The sequence below is a fragment of the Pyrus communis genome, chromosome 1 (assembly GCF_963583255.1).
Source record: "Pyrus communis chromosome 1, drPyrComm1.1, whole genome shotgun sequence".
NCBI classification, from domain to species: domain Eukaryota; kingdom Viridiplantae; phylum Streptophyta; class Magnoliopsida; order Rosales; family Rosaceae; genus Pyrus; species Pyrus communis.
In genome coordinates this window covers 41,814,823-41,833,700 of record NC_084803.1, presented here as the reverse complement: position 1 = coordinate 41,833,700, position 18,878 = coordinate 41,814,823, and the positions used below count along the sequence as shown (strand labels likewise).

Here is an 18,878-nt window from a genome sequence, read left to right as displayed (position 1 = left end):
TGGTTTCTGGTTTCTTAGTTTTGGGCCTTTAAGCCTGCAAAGATTGAGCCCACTTAAAATAAACCCCGCCCATTTTATCACTCTGAATTCCCCATCTTTGCCCCGAAGTGTGAATTCTTATGGAAAGTTATGAGCAATGTCATTTGCAATTTATTTATCAAAATGACTTGCAACTTTACCATGAAGATCCTCATCTGTTAAACTGCACACATTTGAAATAAACAATATACGTCGGGTTTTAGGTAAAGATAATTGAGTTTCAGAGAGTAAAATCATATTTCTATTAAAATTGTAACTAGTTTATTTGAGATAATTGTCGCATTTAACTGACATACAATAGGAAGCAGGACAAGAAAATAGCGGAGTACAAGCTCCAGCATCTTTTCCGAACACACATTTGTTCGAATGACGAAGCATACCAATCTGTCTTCCAGCAACCAGAAGAAGCTGGACTTGCAGAGGTTTCAAATTGTTAAGGGCTCTTGTACATGCGGCCACCAAAGTTTTAAGAACTAACACATCCAACTTGGGGCCATTTGTCCTACCATATTCCGAGCAGCTGCGATATGGTCCATATGGATGGTCAGTGATCCGCAAGAAACTATTGTTTTTACCAAGGCAGAAGAGAACTTATGCGCCGAATTTCAATAGGGCTCTTCAGCGTTTCTGTATAGATGCTGGTGGAAGGCCAGTGGTTGACGGCATAGTAGATAGTCAAAGCTTTACTACTAGGGAAAATTGGTTAGTTCTGACTCTCCATAGTTCATATTCAGCAGTCAAAGCCTTACTAATTGCCGCTAAGAAAAATAGATTGCGTAAATTTATACAGCCAAAGAATTATGATTGAATTACAGAATCCAATTACATGCATGAAAGGTTATATGGTAAACCTAATTCAATTCTCTCACTGTACAAGGGGTCAGCCAAACCAGTCAAAGAAGCCGGGGCTCACATATGTGAAGACAACTTATACTAGCAACCAAGCTTCGACCTCAACCAGACATCAACCAGCATATTGCACTTCACAAAGTGTTGAGCTAGGATGGAATATACCTGGTATTTCCACAGATTTCAAACTCTTTTCTCCTTCTCGCGAGATTTTGAAGCTTTTGAAATCATATGCTGCTTTGAGAGTATCTCCGCAATCTGTTGGCGACCAAACAAGTGAGAGCTTTTCAGTATCAGGTTTCTTGTAGCTGAATCAGCAACATAACCTTGTCCTGGCATCCACTGTAGCATTTGAAAAAGCATGTCCTTCTTCTCAGGAAGTGAAACATAGCGAGATATGGCCATCTGAAATAGTCCCTGTGCAATGAAGGAATGAAACTGAGCAGTGACTTCAAAAGGTAAAATCTGCAACAGAAGAGGTGTAAAGCTTCCGTTGAGGATTTTATATCCATTGCAGATTTCATTGCTTATGTACATTTTCCCCACAACTTGGTATATCCATTGTTACCCCGCCCATCTAGTGGGTGTTCACTGTTTCTCTCTTTAAGGAATATTGTCCTCACTTATTATATACTAAAAAAAAAAAAATTAGGTAGATCCAAAACAGTAGATGGAATAAAATCCACCATAAAATCACTCCCTTCCCGAAGGGAAAGATACAGGGCTTGATGGCTCCCACATACAACCATAAATTTCTCCATGACCGCCTAGTATCTGATAGTCTGAAGCAAGTTGCTTATATAAAAGTATAAAATTTCTGAAGAAACTTATTGACACCCATGAAAGTTTACCTGATCTATCTTGCAGCCAGAAGCATCAACTGCCTTCAAAACATCATTTATCAAGTTGATGTTTCCCAACTTCATAAAGGCAGTTGCAAACTTTTTAATAGCAGGCTTAGAAATTAACCCTGCATTGTCCTGACCAGAAAAGAAAAAAGTAATTACAAGAGTCGTAAGATACACATTGAAGAAACGTATCTTTCAAATTACATTGCTCACCTTGACTACTACATACGCATCTCTGAGAAGCTGTCCTGCTACTAGAATGTGCAGAATCTTCTCATGAAGGGCCTTGCACATTGTCCGCTTGCTATATCTCAGCATATTGTAAACAGAGTATGCTTCTGAATATGCTCTTATCTTACCAAGAAGAAACATTAAGGAGGAACACAACTCCTGAAATATAAGAAACCACCTATATTTCAAAACTCAAGGTTCTTGCATAATCTTTGCTCCACAGAGCATTCTGATGTTATACTTTCGAAGAAAACAAAAACAATGTTTCAGAATCTCCTTGTATGTATTTGTGCATGTATTTTGTGCATCATGTATGTGTGTAAATACAAAGAAAACACTTATGGACAAGGATCAGAATCGTGATAAACCCTCACTAGCCATTGGATCAGAATTGCGATAAACCCTCACTAGCCATTGGATCAGAATTGCGATAAACCCTCACTAGCCATTGGATCAAATCTAGAAGATCATATCCAATCTCCATAAAGTAGTAATTTGTTAGTTTTGGATCCAACAGTCTGTTAGCATGTAAGCCATATGCCAATATACCATATATGCTAGCTTAAAGGCTAAAATAGTGTTGCCTTATGATTGTAGGGGCATTGCACAATACAGTTAGTGATGTGTGGTGGTAATAATGATGAAAAATGATACAAAATTTTCTTAACAACTTCAATACTAGTAAATAATTATATATTCCTAAAAGGATTAATTTATTGCAACTTCAAATTTTTATGACTAATTTTAAATATAAAACAACAGTATCATATAGGGAGCAAGAAATAAGCTAAAAAGGTAATAAATATTTGAAACACCAATCCTCAAGCTCCTTGTTTAAGGAACTCTATTCGGTGCAAATTTACAAACTACAAATATGAGAAGCATAAAAAGAATATAATAGACTAGAAGTCTACTATAAGGAAAGAACCCTATTAAATTAAGCTTGAAACTCTTTAAGGCAAACATTTACCGGGTGTCTTTTAGGCAAACTCTTTTAGGCAAATATTAGTGTTCACACAAAATAACAAATACTAAGCCCCAAAGCCCTGCAGCCTATGCATAATGATAGTTCCAACACTAAGCCTTCCCTACTTGTTTTTAGTTATTTCGAGAGCATTTTTTTCTTCAATCTATGAGAGGCCCACCAGGCCTATTCAATAGACAATATAATAATTGCATAAGTGACAACATGTACCATATATTTCCATTGACTCATACATTTTAGAGGCAAGTAAATTGACAAAGGATAGTCTGCAAAGAATTCCTACAGTTGCGGAAACTAAATTCGCTTAGTTCAACAAGTATAATCAAGAAGATGCATCTTGGAAGAATACCTCATCTGGTTGGTGGCCCTTCTTGTGCATGTCCTCCATGGTCTGATAAGCAAGCAGGTATAACTTCTCCTTACAGAAGTATTTTATGAGGATATGGAAGGTATTATAATCAGGAGTGATTTTTAATTCATCCATTTTTCTCATCATTTCCATTACACTATCCATATCGCCTGCTCTGCAATAGGCACAGATCATTGTATTCAACATAACTAAATCATATCTATCATGGGTTCCTTCAAAATCCTTAGCCAGCTGCTTTGCATCTTCCAGAAGCCCACCTCGGCAGAAAGCTGAAATCATGATACTGTAAGAATAGCCATCTGCAAGTGGGAAGAAAAGAAAATCCAAAAAATTTCAGTTGTAAAGATAGAAACTTAAACTTCTGTTAGTAAGAAAAATCCTACAAGAAATACAGAGTTCAGTGCAAGTATCTACCAAAACTCCAAAAACATCCATACTTTTTTCAGACTGTCACTTATTTTTTTGGAAAAACGATTCATGCACAACTTTTATGTTACTTAAGGTAATTTAAGAGCTCCTATCTTGTTTTACATGACATTTGTGAAGACCCTTGCCACTAATAGCTTGGTTGAGAACATATACGTATGCTTTTGAAGACACAAAATGCATAATTACGCTTCCAGTAGGCTTTTAGTGCCTCATGTGTGCAATACAATACTATGCATATCTTGAGTACAGAAAAGTTTGAGAATTTGTCTCTCTAAAACTTACCTGATCGAACGGCCTTCTCCTTCATTTCATGAAAAACCAACTTAGCTTCATGTATACGCCCAGCCTTAGCAAGGGAATCCATCAATAAACAGTACGGCATCTATAAATAAGTCATAGCCGCAAATGTAAGAAGACAACAAAATAAATAAATCAAGTTCCTAGAATTAACACATAATAGCTGGAGTGTCAGATTGTGGTGGTCAGTGGTCCACAATGTGGCACGCAAACAACACATTAGTGTAAACAAAATAATCATTACAAGGTATTTTTACTAATTCAGCAAACACAAGATGTTAGGATTAAGACACAGAAAGATCATTCCAAGAGAATACCACAAAGCATTTTACTCAATGTGTTTCATGGCATACTTAAGGGAATGACTCAAGGGATAAAAATCAATCAGATAAAAGTTAATACCATCTGTGCAAGCAAGCAAACAAAGGTTTCAGATGATAACTACAAAATCAAACCCCTATAAATTGTATCTATGGTATCAAAACCTTACAAATGGTATCTACAAGGATTCATGGTATTTCATTGTCAAACCACATTGTTGCCCTGAATTTGTTTTTGTGACTTTCTTATTTAATTTATTAGATTGTCTGGTGCAAATTATATAATTTTGACAATCTATAAGCTACTCTATTTGGCTCTGAAGCACTTCTTCCATAGAGAAAACCATTGCAGGGCAAAGTCACAACATCATATCCTTTTAAACTAATGAAGTTAGATGAAAAGTCCTCGTGTACCTCATCTTCAGCATAACCCAAAGCTTCCAGTTCACCTAATAGCTCTCTTGATTTTTCGAACAGCCCCCCTCTGACATAAACCTTCAATAAAGTTGTCAAAATAACCTGCAAGCGTTTGCAGTAGGAGCAGAAGATATAATCACTAAATTCTCTGAAGTACACAAAAATTAGCAGAAAATAAGTTCTAAGCTTGCACCTTTGCATAAAATAAGTACTACTCTTATTTTATCTTTACCAACCAAGCATTTACAGATCTGCAAGCTAATACTAAATAACCAATATGTTGAGAAGCATGAAGACCAAATGAAGAGTACGTAGGTGAAGACAAAATTGTAGACTGATGAGTGATTAATCAAAATTTTCATGTATAATTTTTTTATAGGAGGAATTTTTACATAAAACTGTGAAGTTGCAATACAAAGTAACAGAGTGAATGAGTTACTATAATCTACTATGCACGCTCATTTCCAGCTAGAACCAAAAAGATTAAGACCTGTAACACTGTCAATCAGGGTACTGCTTTTTCAGGGTTTAAGTAATACTTTTAGTGATCAAGATTGGACCTGATTCTGTATTTGGTGCAACCAAAATGTAGCCATCTCCAACCATGCGTATGTGTTATATGACCTAGTCTTACATCCTTTAGTGTAGAACTCTTACAACTAGAGATATCAGTGACAGAAGTAACTACTAATGAACTTCAGAATGAGGTAATCATGTATAGCAGTTAAACATGAACAAACCTTATTTGGTACTAACCCTACAGATTTCATATCTTGAACCAAAGCATCAGCCTCCTTGTAGTTCCCTCTCATAGAGTACGCATTAAGCAAAGAGCTGTAGTGGTAGACATTTGGTGAATGACCCTCATCCTTCATCTTCTTAAAATAACCTTCTGCTTCCTCCAATTTATTATTAGATGCACAGACAGCTAAAAGTGTACCATAAATTACACTGTCCATCTGCAGCTCATTACACTGCAATTCTTGAACAAATTCTAATGCCTTATTATAACCATTTTTGAGTTTGCTGCAACCTGCAAGCAGCTAATATAATAGTAGATTAATAGTAATGCAGGTCAAATATATGAATAAGCAATTTAGTATTGAACAGGTTTTACTTATCAGAAAAACAAACGGATGATCAGAAAATTAACATGTATTGTTGCTAGCTGGCATTAGACGTTTCTTATTTTGTTTATGAAATTAATGTAGTCATATGTTAATCATGACAGCTCACAATCTTTCAAGTTTCTCTTAGAAAATTTATTAATAAGTGTACTTCATATAAAGTAAGAATTAGGAAATGTCACTGGGAAAGCTTTTATACTTTTGTCTTACACAATATACTAGTAAATCGTATAACAATTTCACTTGAAGAAACAAAGAGCTATTCCGAAAATTAACTTGTATTGTATAAGTTATTAAGCTGTTGATTTTTTATATTTCATTCATTTACGATAACTGCTAGTTTATATTTTGAGTTTTAATGATACTTTTTTTTGTCAGGAACAGACCTATTCATTAACGATAAAAGTAAAAAAAAGACAGTACAAAAGTGGCGAACAACAAATCCACTTCAGGGAAAAAATAAATAAGGAATCTACATCAACAATTCTACCCTAAAGAAGTTGCATCAAGACAACCACATCATTTCTAGAAAACTACCTAATAAATGTTGTCAAATCTGATACAATAAAGGATAGCTCTCTAAACCTTGAAGCTACATCTGCCCACAGAAAAAAACCCAAAAACACACCCTATCCCATAAATGCTCCATCTCTTTCCCAAGCACATTCTCAAAGAACCCCTGTATTGCTTCCAATTCATTAAACCCAGAAAATTTCCATCTCAACACATCTCTCCAGACCTCTCCACCAATAGAAATTCGTTGCGTAATGTACTGCAGTCTGCAGGACTCTGGAATAGCACAACATAAGCATTTCTCTTTAAGTAAGCAAGGCCACAAAGAACAAGCCACTGGGAAATTAGTTAAAATGAATCATAACCACAATCACCATGTGTTAATGTTATTCTTACTCAATGCAATTTTGGATGAGAACTCCTTATCCACAAATAGTTCTCTTGTTTTAATAATTTTCATTTTTACGTAGAGTCGTCAGCCAAGGACAATTATGATTTCCCAGTAAAACAGTATTTTAATTTTCAATTCTTATCATTGAATTCACTCCTTGATCAAAGATTCAGCCCATATCCTCTGTATGTTATCATTTTTTAAGAAAAAAACTTTTGTTTTGAAATGCCAAGGAAAGCAACATTGCATGATACATTGAAATGCATACCGTACTATATGTGACAGCATCTGGCGTTAAACCATTCTGCTTCATCTGGTCAAATAACTTAAAGCTGACATCAAACTTGCCACTCCTGATCAGACTACCAAGAACAGAATTGCATATGTGAACATTCTTTTTGGTTGATTCATCTTGAATGTTATTGTATATTTCTAATGCTTTCACAGGATTGAGGCTCTTTCCCATGAACTTTATATAGCTGCTATAGGATGATGCACTGACTTTTTCATTCTGTAGCATCCATTCAAAGAGCTGTAACAATTGCAAATTTATTCTAATATCAAAAACTGGAAAGAGAAACTCAATAATTTTAGGTACAACATTCAAAGACAAAAAGGACGACAACATATATGTTTTGTTAACAGTAGCATGTACACACGACTGGAGAGAGGGAGTAAGAGAGGAAAACCACCCACATGCTTTTTCTTAGCACACTACTTTCTTAGCACACTATTGGAGACATAAGGAATGAAAACTGAATATAAACTGCACGATCGAAAAGCTTAGCAACACACACAAGTACACTAAAACAGCATACATTACTTGCAAGAAATCATGAAACCAAAAAGAAGTCCGGAAGGCTTTTGCAATCTGATATTGGTGTTAAATAAATATTAAATGTTAAACAGAAATAAATAAATAAATAAAACAGATTGAACCAAATATAAAATATTCACTTACAAAATATAATAATTATACTAGTAACATTTAGATTCTCAAAGTCATAGCACCTGGGAAAGATCATGCCATCTTTTCTTCGTCCCCAAATGGCGTATAATGGCATTCAAGTCTTGAACCGTCAAACTCCCACCTAATCTGAGGGGGGAAATTAATGTCAGTAACACTGCATAACCAGAATAGATGATTCACGGTTCAAAAAGATTACTTCATGATCGAAGGAATCAAGTTACAGAATCACAAAAAAAGATATTTTGGTATTGTGAACGAATCTAAAATAAAAATAAATCAAAGAATTGCAGATAATCCCGGTAGCATTATTAAGAAACAAAATGAAACGGTAAAGATGAAAAATGAAAATTGGATGACATGAACATGAAAATTAACAGATCATTTGGGGAAAATTAACTATCTCCTAAAATAATGACTGCCTAATAATGACTGCCTATTATTTTCGGCAAAGTATACGGTCTCCATAACACCAGCTAAGTATAATCTGAATGATGTCAGATGAAAAATGAAAAAATAAATTATTTTCGAGAAAACAAAAAGATAAACACTTCATTCCATACAGCACAAGCATCAAAGACAACCAAAAGAAAGATAATGGAACAGCACAATGCAGGCCCTTTTTACAAAACCCATTTCGAGTTTCAATTGAAAAAACTTAGCTCATGAAACAAATACTGTAAACATATAAAAAAAAGACAAGGATGAAACAAAATACAGGATATTATAACACCCAACTCACTCCATTACTTGCAATTCAAACAAAACAATGTAACAGTCAAATTTCGCTACGGAATCAAAACCAATATACATGTAACAGTCATCATTCACTTGGAAAAACAAAAGAATTCAAGAAAAAAAATGTGCAGAAATGGGGCAAACAATGAACTTATCCAAAAGAAAATTGCAGAGAAGGACCTTGTGAGAGCGGAGCCCAAGTCGGAGGAGTCTTGGACTTGAACAATTGCAGACTGTCTGGCTAAGTAGTGCTTGGAGTGACGCTTCGGGGCCCTGTTACTGCCATTGTTGGGAACCTCCGCGACACGAGTTGTGGCACAACAGAGATGAGAATTCTTGGCTCTTGCGCTCCTCCATAGAGTCGGAGAGAGAATGGAAAGAGAAGAAATGGGCGATGAGGGGCCGCAGAGGACGTGCTGGACACCGCCGGCGACGCCCTGTACCGACGTCACCTCCATTTTTCACTTTTTGAGGAACTGATGGAAATGGAAATTGAATTGAAGGGACGAGTGTAGAGTTTGTCTGGGTTGGTATTTTTCCAAGGGAAGATAATATTTTTTGGAAAATCTTTAAGGAAAGGAATTCTATTTTTTTATAAAAATGGGAATTCCTTGTGGGCACTACATCGAATTTTAACGATTCGAACTATTTATTTTTTAAGTTGTACTTTATAGATCATTTTTATAAAATATTAGCTAAATTGGAAATGTTTAAGATAATTAGGTACAAAGAAATTAACAAATACTTCGTTATATAAGAAACAATGAGATTTTATTTGATAATTAAATATGCAAATGGTTTCGGATTGAATTGAATTTTTGCAAGGATCTATGAATCGAGACTTACAAAATAAAGGTTTGGATCATTGAAATTTAATGTAGAGTGAGTCCTACACCTAATCCCTATTTTTTGAAAAAAAAAAAAAAAAAAAGGAGGATCCCTCTGCAATGGCCTGAATATTTTTTAGTAATGGGACTAAATTTGTAAATAAATTTGTTTAATTAAATGACATGTAAATCTATGAATGAATTATTATTTTAAGTGTTAACGTATTTATTTTTTATTAATGTCATATTATTTAATTTACAAATATAATCTACCTAACATTACTTATATTTTTTACTTATTTTTTTCTATCCCTTGAAGCTCAATTGTTTTCCCATTTTATTGCTGAAATTCAAAAACTGTTATTTTGCCAATAGAACTCGATTCTCGTTCTACTTTGTCCTTTCATGCTATTTTATTTAAAATTTTTTGTTAATGTACGGATATTACATCAGTCTCAAAGTACGAATGAGACATACTTATTGAATTTCTAGAGTTTGAAGAAGGTACTATTGATTTCATTAATATCAAGCAGGACTTTCTTAATGGGCATTCGAGAAGAAGCTGAGGAATTCGATCTTCAGCTAATGGTGGTGATGCATGAGCATCTAGAAGGTTCCTAAAATGTTTAGGTGTGCTAGCTGGTTGGCATAAGGTCTGGGGTGTTTTGATTTAGGTCGAAAAAATTTGAGTTGTTATTAGATATAGCCCGGTGTGATATTTTTCTACTTTAATTAAATTTATTTAAATAAATTTCTTGATTTAGACATTTTTATTCACATTTTTAATTTAAATATTTAAATATAAAGATCTAACCACTTTTCTAAAAAATTGTTAAAAAAATTTATATGACATCATATATGATACCTACATCATAGATTGATTAAATACATATAACATGAAAGTAGAAGTACGAAAATAAATAAAACTTAAGCTACCTATCATCCATGAAAATTTGTTTGGAGAAATCTAATCATCATATATTTATAAACTCATACTAATCTAGAGCCAACAACATAAATCAATTAGCACACTTAACATGTGATGGAGGTAGAAGACAACTTGAGATTCGAATTGGGGTAGGAAAAGCAATATATAATTCTTATATTTAACCCTAAATTAAGTAAATTAATCCTATAAATAAGAGATAACATTTATCATAATTTAATAAACAGAAAATAAAAGTAAGATGATGTGGATAATCAATGAACATACATAATCCAACAAAGTGACTAAACTTAATATAGATTAAAGACTTACAAAATTGAACTTATATCAAGTTTACTCAAGTCATAATAAGAAATATTATTAGCACTTAAAAATTTTCATTCCGCACTCCTCACAAAACTTATTTTTGCTTCTAAATATAGAATGTTTGGAGTGCAAAATGAGAATGTTAGGGTACCAATAACAATTCCCAGTCATAGTTATAGTTGGAATGAGATTTCTTATGAGTGAATGGAGTTATACGCATTATATTGTCTTATTTCCACACTCACCTAATATTCTCACTCTCTACAAAAAAAAAAGTCAAAAAAATATATAAACTCTTCCTCCACCCGCCAGTTTTCCCAAAGTAAACCTAGTTTTTTTTTTCTTTAATTTTCCTTGCTTTAAAAAGGTTATTATAATTTTAAAAACAATTATCATCAAACAAAATTACCCTAGCAGCCCCCTCCCGAAAAAACCAAAATCAAATTACGATCGTAGCACCACCACGTCACCAAAACTACTCAGGTATACAATCTTTTTCGTTACTAATTTAAATTCAGACAACACAAGAGAGACGACGTCGCCGTCCTAGTAGCTAGGTCTTCCTCCTCAACCCTTTGTTTTTCGGGTTCAAGCCTTCGTCCTCCCATTTGAGTAGATTAATATAGAATATCCAATAAGATCTATACAATATTATCTATGTACAATTGTATTACTCTTTTTTTTAACAGATCTACACTATTAGGGTGGGAGAGTGGGTTAATCCTCACAATGGCTTAAAAATAATGTGGTTCAAATTCACCTTTGGGAATGACCAAATCTAAGACCTCCACTTATAAATGAAGAGGAATACCACCAGTTAGCACTATCATTTAGTGGTATTCCTCTTCACTGGGAAGTGAGAGGTCTTAGGTTCGATTCTCGCCAAAAGCAAATTTGAACTATATTATTGCTAGCCCATTATGAGGCTAAGACCACCCTCTCCCTTTAGTGTAGATAATATCAATTGTTCAAAAAAAAAAAATGAATAGGAATACCACTACAGTATAGTACTAAATGGCTACAATTATATTACTTGAAGGCAAGTATTGTTGGTTTTTGTGCGCACAATTGGAATTAATTTAACTTGTATAATTAAATACAAAACAAAAAAATAATAAATAAATGTACAATATGTTATTAATGTAGTCAATTCATGTCTCCACAATCACCCTGATGCATCTCATGTTGAGTTCTTACAAACATAGCTTGATCAATAAGTACTTCACCCCAAGATTTATGAGATAGATCTTCAAGTGGCTTTGAGAGATATCTTCTTTTATTAACAATTCTCAGAAGGTGATAAAATCATTATTGCTCATTCATATATCTCCACTATTTGGCAAGTATAACCCTATTGGGTACAGAGAAGCAGTGAGGGCTTTTGAGGTGAAATCAAAGTTCATATTTATAAGCACAAGGGATCGATGATGCCTTAGTTCAGAGAACATACAAACTACAATCTAAAGCTTTATAATTTTTTGACATGTGGTAAACATCTATACGTTTAACGTAGTCAATGTTCAATGAACTTGTTCAACAGATATGCACTTGTATATCCACCGTGCGTCTATCACACATAGCACAAGACCATGTTAACCTTAATGCAATATACAACGGCCTTTTCAGATAATCACTTTCAAACGGCTAGGAACTTTGTTTAAGGACTAAGTGACTATGAAATACAAGTCTTACTGCTCTAACCTTGTTTACAACATTGCTTCCATAACTTAAATTTCATGGACTCTTTTATTTGTATATTATCTCTATAATATACAGCCAAACTCATAAATGAATTAATCTTACCTTCTTTATTCATTATTTGTTACCCGTTTTGGCCGAGAAGTCTTTTAAAATATCTCATAAGCAACTGAACTACCCAACGAGTAGCCAAAACAAAAGAGGTTTTAGGGCGCAACTCTAACAATCTCCCGGTTGCACGAAAGCCAATAGTCGCCATGACGCACTCCAAAACTATTCAAGTGATGATCAAGCTACTTATGTGTTATCTCGTTAGTAATGGGTTCGTTACGTTCTTCTGCAATGTTAACTCTTTAAACTTGAACCTTCTTTTTCTTCTTCACAGATTCTCTAATCTTGTGACAATGCTTTTTGATTTTTGTTTGAACGATTCATAAAACTGTAGTTCCTTGACTTGAGCTAATACCCCGTTGTAATCACCTAATAACGACATTATTGATCTAATTATAGAAACATATACAAGTTTAATGATAAACTTCTTTATTCAAAATAGCCTATCAATTAGCATTTGAAGCAAAATCATATTATGTTACTCAGGTGGAGAGCATAATGCACTTCTCCATATCGTTTATCCAACTCACAACTCTTTCATTCAAAATGAAGACACGTATTTATGTGAATCTACACTTTGCAGATTCCATGTGGTCGAAATCAATATAGCTTTCCACAAGCAATTTCTGTTCAACGCTTCCTCCATATATAAACATCATATCCTTAGATCTTCCCAAATACGTAAGTATCATGTGTTTTATCGGTTAGATTTAATTTTCACAACTATTGTATCCTTTATTTTCAGTCTTAACTAAAGAAATATTACTTTGTACGTGTAATAAGGAAATGAAAAGGTGACGTCCGCGACAAAACGTGGTTCATGTAGTGGTGGAGGGTCCTTAAAACTTTAACGCGGCATGGCCTACAAGGGCGATTTTTCTTGGATACCAATTATTTTTGGCCGTCCGACGCGATCCAGCGGCTCAAATTCATCACCGGTTGACCGGTTAATTTAACCGGTTTAAGAGAGAGAGAGAGTAGCCGAGTAGAAGAAGAGAGCAAGTTTCACGTACACTTATTTATTTTAAATCTCTCTCAAAACGACCATGACAAGCTTGACCTCGACTTTTTCGAAGTCGTCGTGTTTGTGTTTTTAACTACTTTAGTTCAGTCAGTCTTCTATCTTTTTGTGTTTTATTTATTTTTGCGTACATCTCTCTCTCTAAAATTCTCTCTCTGTCTCTCTCTCTCTCTCCTCTGAGGAGTTTGAGTGATGGCGATGATGATGGAGGATGGCCATGGCCAAGATTTGAGGAGCTTGGCGAGGACTTTAGAACGCGACCAAATTCTGGAAGTTTTGTCAGGCGGGTTTTGCTGCAGCTGCCAACTCCTTTTGGAGAGTCGAATTCGCACCCTCCTCAACAGTAAGAAATATAGATTACAGACACCTTTTACTTCTGTTTTTTTTTTTTTTTCTTCCTTTTGAATTTTGGAAATTTATTGTGTTTGATATTGTCGAATCCTTGGTGTTTCATGAGTAGGGTTTAATTGATTGTGTATTATTATTATTATTATTTTTTTTTACTGACGATAGCGTTAATGGGTTAAATAATTAAATGTTATCGGAAATATGCATTATTACTTTTTGCCGCAGTAAAGCACCATCTACGTGTATTATCATACTTTATCTCTTAGAATTGCTTAAGCTCATGATCAGGTTTCTATTTTTAATTAATATGTTTTGCTTTAAGTTTATTATTCCTTGCCTTCACACTCTAACAAGCAGATGCCTTTTACTATCTTTTTGCTTTTTGTTTAATTCCTGAATAATTTTACCAAAAACTAATAAGTGCTATACAACAATAAAAGTATTTTGTCACCAGTTGGGGGCATGCTAATTAATCCATGTGGGATCGTATATGATTGCACAGATATGTTATTATTAACCAATTAACCCTTAAAGGAAAACCAATTAATCATTTCCTGTTTTTTTTTTTAAAATTTTACGTACGCAGAAAAAGTTGGTGAGGAGGTATCTTTTTCCAGTGATGATGATAATAGTTCTGCACAATTGAAGTCCATGGATGCACAAACCCCTTCACCATGCCAGTGTGTGGACGAACCAATTGTGCCGTCCTCAGAGAATGCTACGGAGTCATTCGATAAAATGCTTGACCAGCAAGAGTGCACTCCAATCCAAACACCTTATCATACAACTCCTGTCCACTCATCAATCCAAATAGAGTGCACGTCTAATTCATCTTCTCCGATGTTATTCGCTGGTGCAAAAAGTGGAGATTCCTCGGAGGATCCAAACGAGCATAACCGAGTATTACAAGTTCGGAGACAGAACTTCGTCCACATTGAGTATATACATGGCAAACGAATAAATGTCTTACAGGGCCTAGAGCTACATCCTCGGGTTTTTGATGCCGAGGAGCAGAAGCAAATTATCGAGTGTGTCTACAATTTACAACGTATGGGGAAAAGTGGACAACTTAAAGGTATAGGAGAATAAACTCTCTTTCTCATTCTTCTTTGCTTAAGCTACCCTCAGAAAAGATACCAAAGCATGTTGCTGAGATTGGTTAAGATACATGTGAAATAGAATGAGTAAGATGTTTGCAACTAATTATCGTTTTATATCTCACAGAGCGAACATATAGCGAACCTAGAAAGTGGATGCGTGGTAAAGGACGTGTGACAATACAATTTGGTTGTTGTTACAATTATGCAGTGGTACTTCTACTTTCCTTTTCCCTGACTTAATTGAAAAGGCAAGGTACGTCGATAACCTTACTCTGTGTAAAATTACAGGATAAGAAAGGGAACGCGCCAGGTATTGTTAGAGATGAAGATGTTGATCCTTTACCTCCTTTGTTCAAGCAAATGATAAACAGGATGGTTCGTTGGCATATATTACCTTCATCATGCATCCCGGACAGCTGCATTGTGAATATTTATGACGAAGGGGACTGCATTCCTCCTCATATTGACCACCATGATTTTGTTAGACCGTTTTGCACGGTTTCACTTTTGGCCGAATGCAACATACTTTTCGGTTCAAATCTAAAGGTTGTAGGACCAGGAGAATTTTCAGGACCTTATTCTATACGTTTGCCTGTCGGGTATGCTTTCTGTACCGCTTCTTTGTTCAGTTGATCACTTATGTTTTGATTGTTTAGTTTCGTTGTTACTCTCTCAAATGCCCCTTATTGTTGAAATTGATCCTCAGTTATCAGTCAAATAATATATTCATGTTAGAGCTAGAGAAAAATTGTATGGTGATAAACAGGTTTGGAGAAGTGTATAGTTGTCGCTCAATCTTCTTAGTATTTGATAAGATATAAGCTAAAAAAGAAGATACAAGACACATTAGTAATAAGAAATGGGAGCTTTTTGACCGCCCAACATTCCGTGCCATAAAGCATCGCTGGCCTTATTCCCGTCCTATAAAATGTAGGGAAGTTGAAGTAGTAAATTTATATTTATCTAAGTTAATAAACAGACAATGATGAAACGATAAAGAGATATAACACTTTGTTAATGAATAACACGATTTTAAGCAGAAGACATGATGTCGAGTGAAAATCAAAGCTATTTACTAAGAATGAAACACGAAGAAATGGGGTTTTGTGAAGACTTAAATTCACAATGCCGGCCAAAATCTGATTCTTTCACACAAAGACCTTCCCTATAAGTTATAACTGCAGAATATCCTTCGATCTCTCTTGCTCTGAACCAAATCAAAAGTGTCAGCCCTACTGCGAGCAATAATTATGCAAGGATACATATATGCATCAGAAGAGATGAACTTTAGCGGAATTTTGATTTATGTTTTTTGGTTCCAAAACGAAGTGTTGTTAAAGGTTTTTAAATTTTGATAGACTATCGCTTTGTATGAGTACTATCTGAGACTGTTTTACGTAGTTTGTTGTATTACTGATATAGAATGGCCTTGTAATGTTAAGCATTGCTGATGCCTTGTTTTCTAAGTAATTATTAAATTTAACGCGTAATGATCTGCAGATCGGTGCTTCTTCTAGATGGTAATGCAGCTAATGTTGCTAAGCATTGCATACCTGGTGTTCCAGCAAGAAGGTAACCTACCGCATTCCCCATTCGGTACAACCATTTTCTAACGTGTATGTCCCGATTGTTCACACTCTGTTATGTTGCAGGATTTCGATTACTTTCAGAAAAATGGATAGTAGCAAGCTACCGCACAATTTTTTCCATGATCCCGAGCTTCAGGGAAGTAAACCTTACGCTGTTTCTCCATTTGTCAAATCAAAAACCCAGCAAGATCAACGAGAGAAGCATTATTCCTATCTTCCTAGACGCAACCGTGGTGAATTCGAGAACGCTAAGAAGCGGAACCGCAACTCTTTTCTTCTTGAGAAAGATGAGTTTTCTCCACCTGGTAGATTCAGTTCTGGGAAGAGACGGATATTCAACAGACGGTGAGTTATAGTTTTGATTACTCGTTTCTTTTTTTAGATGCATGTAATTGTAGGGCTTGATTTATTGTATCGGTTAGAATAATTAAATCGTGTGTTTTCGAGTCATCGTTGTGTATCCTTCAATAAACTCTCTGTATTTTTCAGTAAACTCTTTGTATCCCTTATTCTAGCTTCATAAAAGTTTGACAATTGAGGTTTACACTGTTGTGAGAAGTAGTACGACAACAACAATAAAGTTTTATCTCACTAAGTTGGTCGGTTGTATCAATTTTAGAATGTCAGTGCATCTTGCGTTAAGTCTAGCTCTAAGTATTTATGTCCTTTCTTAGGTTTTCTTTTCAAATCTTCTGTTAGCTTCAAATACGTTATATATTTCTGCTGGAAAGAATTAGAGAGTATGTTATTGACTGCTTGTGGTGCATTGACTCGTCCGCCTTGCATTTGGGTCTCAGGCGACCCGAATTTGGGGCTCAATAACAAAAAATACTTACTGCCGCCTATACCACGTCGCTCTTCGACAAAGAGATTTAGATTTTGTAGATGGACGAGTGATCTTACATGGGCGGTATAATTTTGCAATTGAGAAACGCCACAAATTGAAGAAATTTTTACGTGTGTCGAGAACACGGTTCAGTACATCAAGTATCATAATATTGGTTGAATAAATTTTTTTTTAAAGTTTTCAACCAACTGTATTACTACACTTGATGTGTCAGACTATGTTTCGACGGAGTGAAAAATCTCTTCATAAATTGAAGAAATTTTTTATTGTGACCGGGACACAGATGATACATTACGTGTTTTTATATAAGTGGTGAAAAATTATATTTTTTAAGTTATTAACTTTTTAACGCACATCTCTTACCAATTGTATAATGACATATGATGTACCACTCCGTGTTCCGATCGCATTAAAAAATCTCTCCACAAATAAATGTACAACCAAGGGCGGATCGACATAGGGACCTAGGAGGTTCCAGGACTCGTCAGCGATCCTAAATCGCTACTATAAATTTTTCGGAGACCCCTCATACTCGAGCATGAGGTCTGTGCAGGTTGTAGATTGCAGTGGTTGTCTTCTTCTCGGAGAAGAAAGAAAATAGGGACCCTTCCTGCCTCTTTTCTCCTTGCTTCTGCCTTGATCTCATCCGTCGATGTCACCCACTTCTCCTCCAACCTTTCTCTATCGTCTGGCGGGGCAAGCCCAAATTCCCCCAAATTATTTCAACAATCTTAATCATTTTTCTTATGGGTGAAATTTCCTTCATAAGGTTAGTAAGATGGATATGATCTGTCATGGGTTGGTGAAATTTGGGGGTGGAGCTGCCATGGCTTTGGGAGAATGGAGAGAGAGGCGGTTGGTGGAGGTATGACAATTTTGTTCTTAGTGAGAGAGAATGTAAATGTTTGGAAACTAGTAAAAGAGAAATATGGTGTGTTTGGTTAGAAAGATAGTGGGAGGTTGGGGAGAGTTTTATTTGATCAGTGTTTTAAATTTAGTGGTTCATATTAGATAATCAATAACTTAGGTACTGCCAACTAACTTATGAAACCTCGTAATAAACACTTGAATTATGATTTTATAATTTGTAATATTGTTTTGAATATAATTTTTGAATGAAATGTATTATATTTAAATTTTCAATATTATTTTTATCTATAAATTTTTTTATCTTTATAATTGAGATCTCCAGAGTTTAAAATCTTGGATCTACCACTATGTACAACTGTGAGAGAATCTGGTCGGCTGCAAATTGCACAGTAGCAGCTATATACCACATGGCTTTTAGGCTTATTAGCGGAAGACTGAAGCGGACCAACCGACGGAATCCAATTCCCAAGTGAATAACGTGTCGTTTGCTGCGCCGAGACACCCGATAGGTCAGAAATTTTTCATTGTAACCCGAACACGAATTATTACGTATTTTTATATAAATGATAAAATTTTTTATTTTTTAACTTATTAATTTTTTGACACATATATTTTATTATTTATATAATGATCATGACGTACCACTGTCTATTTCAAACATACTGAAAATTCTCCCCTCAGAATACTATTTCGT

At 34.9% G+C, this 18,878-nt stretch overlaps 2 protein-coding genes across 4 annotated transcripts; one reads left to right on the top strand and one right to left on the bottom strand.

Annotated features, from left to right (window-relative positions):
- Window positions 1-275: 275 nt before the first annotated feature.
- On the bottom strand, window positions 276-9,038 carry LOC137709013 (pentatricopeptide repeat-containing protein At1g10910, chloroplastic). Of its 3 annotated transcripts, none has more exons than XM_068448169.1 (11): window positions 8,702-9,038; window positions 7,828-7,912; window positions 7,085-7,348; window positions 5,526-5,828; window positions 4,783-4,887; window positions 4,034-4,133; window positions 3,302-3,621; window positions 1,950-2,126; window positions 1,740-1,868; window positions 1,054-1,305; window positions 276-725 (listed from the first exon to the last, which is right to left on the bottom strand). In XM_068448169.1, exons 1-10 carry the CDS (start codon window positions 8,977-8,979, stop codon window positions 1,072-1,074), a joined length of 1,995 nt encoding a protein of 664 aa, XP_068304270.1. In that variant the 5' UTR covers window positions 8,980-9,038; the 3' UTR covers window positions 276-725; window positions 1,054-1,071. The 3 variants fall into 3 exon arrangements, with proteins under 3 accessions (XP_068304270.1, XP_068304265.1, XP_068304263.1); XM_068448164.1 differs by having other exon boundaries at window positions 276-720; XM_068448162.1 differs by lacking the exon at window positions 276-725 and having other exon boundaries at window positions 757-1,305.
- A 4,442-nt stretch (window positions 9,039-13,480) lies between these two features.
- Window positions 13,481-17,131, top strand: LOC137708763 (RNA demethylase ALKBH9B-like). The gene is made up of 6 exons (XM_068447918.1): window positions 13,481-13,773; window positions 14,365-14,853; window positions 15,003-15,088; window positions 15,167-15,477; window positions 16,379-16,450; window positions 16,531-17,131. Exons 1-6 carry the CDS (start codon window positions 13,623-13,625, stop codon window positions 16,814-16,816), a joined length of 1,395 nt encoding a protein of 464 aa, XP_068304019.1. The 5' UTR covers window positions 13,481-13,622; the 3' UTR covers window positions 16,817-17,131.
- Window positions 17,132-18,878: the final 1,747 nt, after the last annotated feature.

What these genes read in the sequence shown, in the direction of transcription:
- LOC137709013 (XM_068448169.1), bottom strand. Translation starts at nt 8,979, where the DNA reads ATGGAGGTGACGTCGGTACAGGGCGTCGCCGGCGGTGTCCAGCACGTC. An exon ending in GATGGCATGATCTTTCCCAG is followed by an intron (nt 7,349 to 7,827) that starts GTGCTATGACTT and finishes CAATTGTTACAG; the next exon opens with CTCTTTGAATGGATGCTACA. An exon ending in ATGCGTATGTAGTAGTCAAG is followed by an intron (nt 1,869 to 1,949) that starts GTGAGCAATGTA and finishes TTTTCTGGTCAG; the next exon opens with GACAATGCAGGGTTAATTTC.
- LOC137708763 (XM_068447918.1), top strand. Translation starts at nt 13,623, where the DNA reads ATGGCGATGATGATGGAGGATGGCCATGGCCAAGATTTGAGGAGCTTG. An exon ending in AATTCGCACCCTCCTCAACA is followed by an intron (nt 13,774 to 14,364) that starts GTAAGAAATATA and finishes TTACGTACGCAG; the next exon opens with AAAAAGTTGGTGAGGAGGTA. An exon ending in TCTATACGTTTGCCTGTCGG is followed by an intron (nt 15,478 to 16,378) that starts GTATGCTTTCTG and finishes AATGATCTGCAG; the next exon opens with ATCGGTGCTTCTTCTAGATG.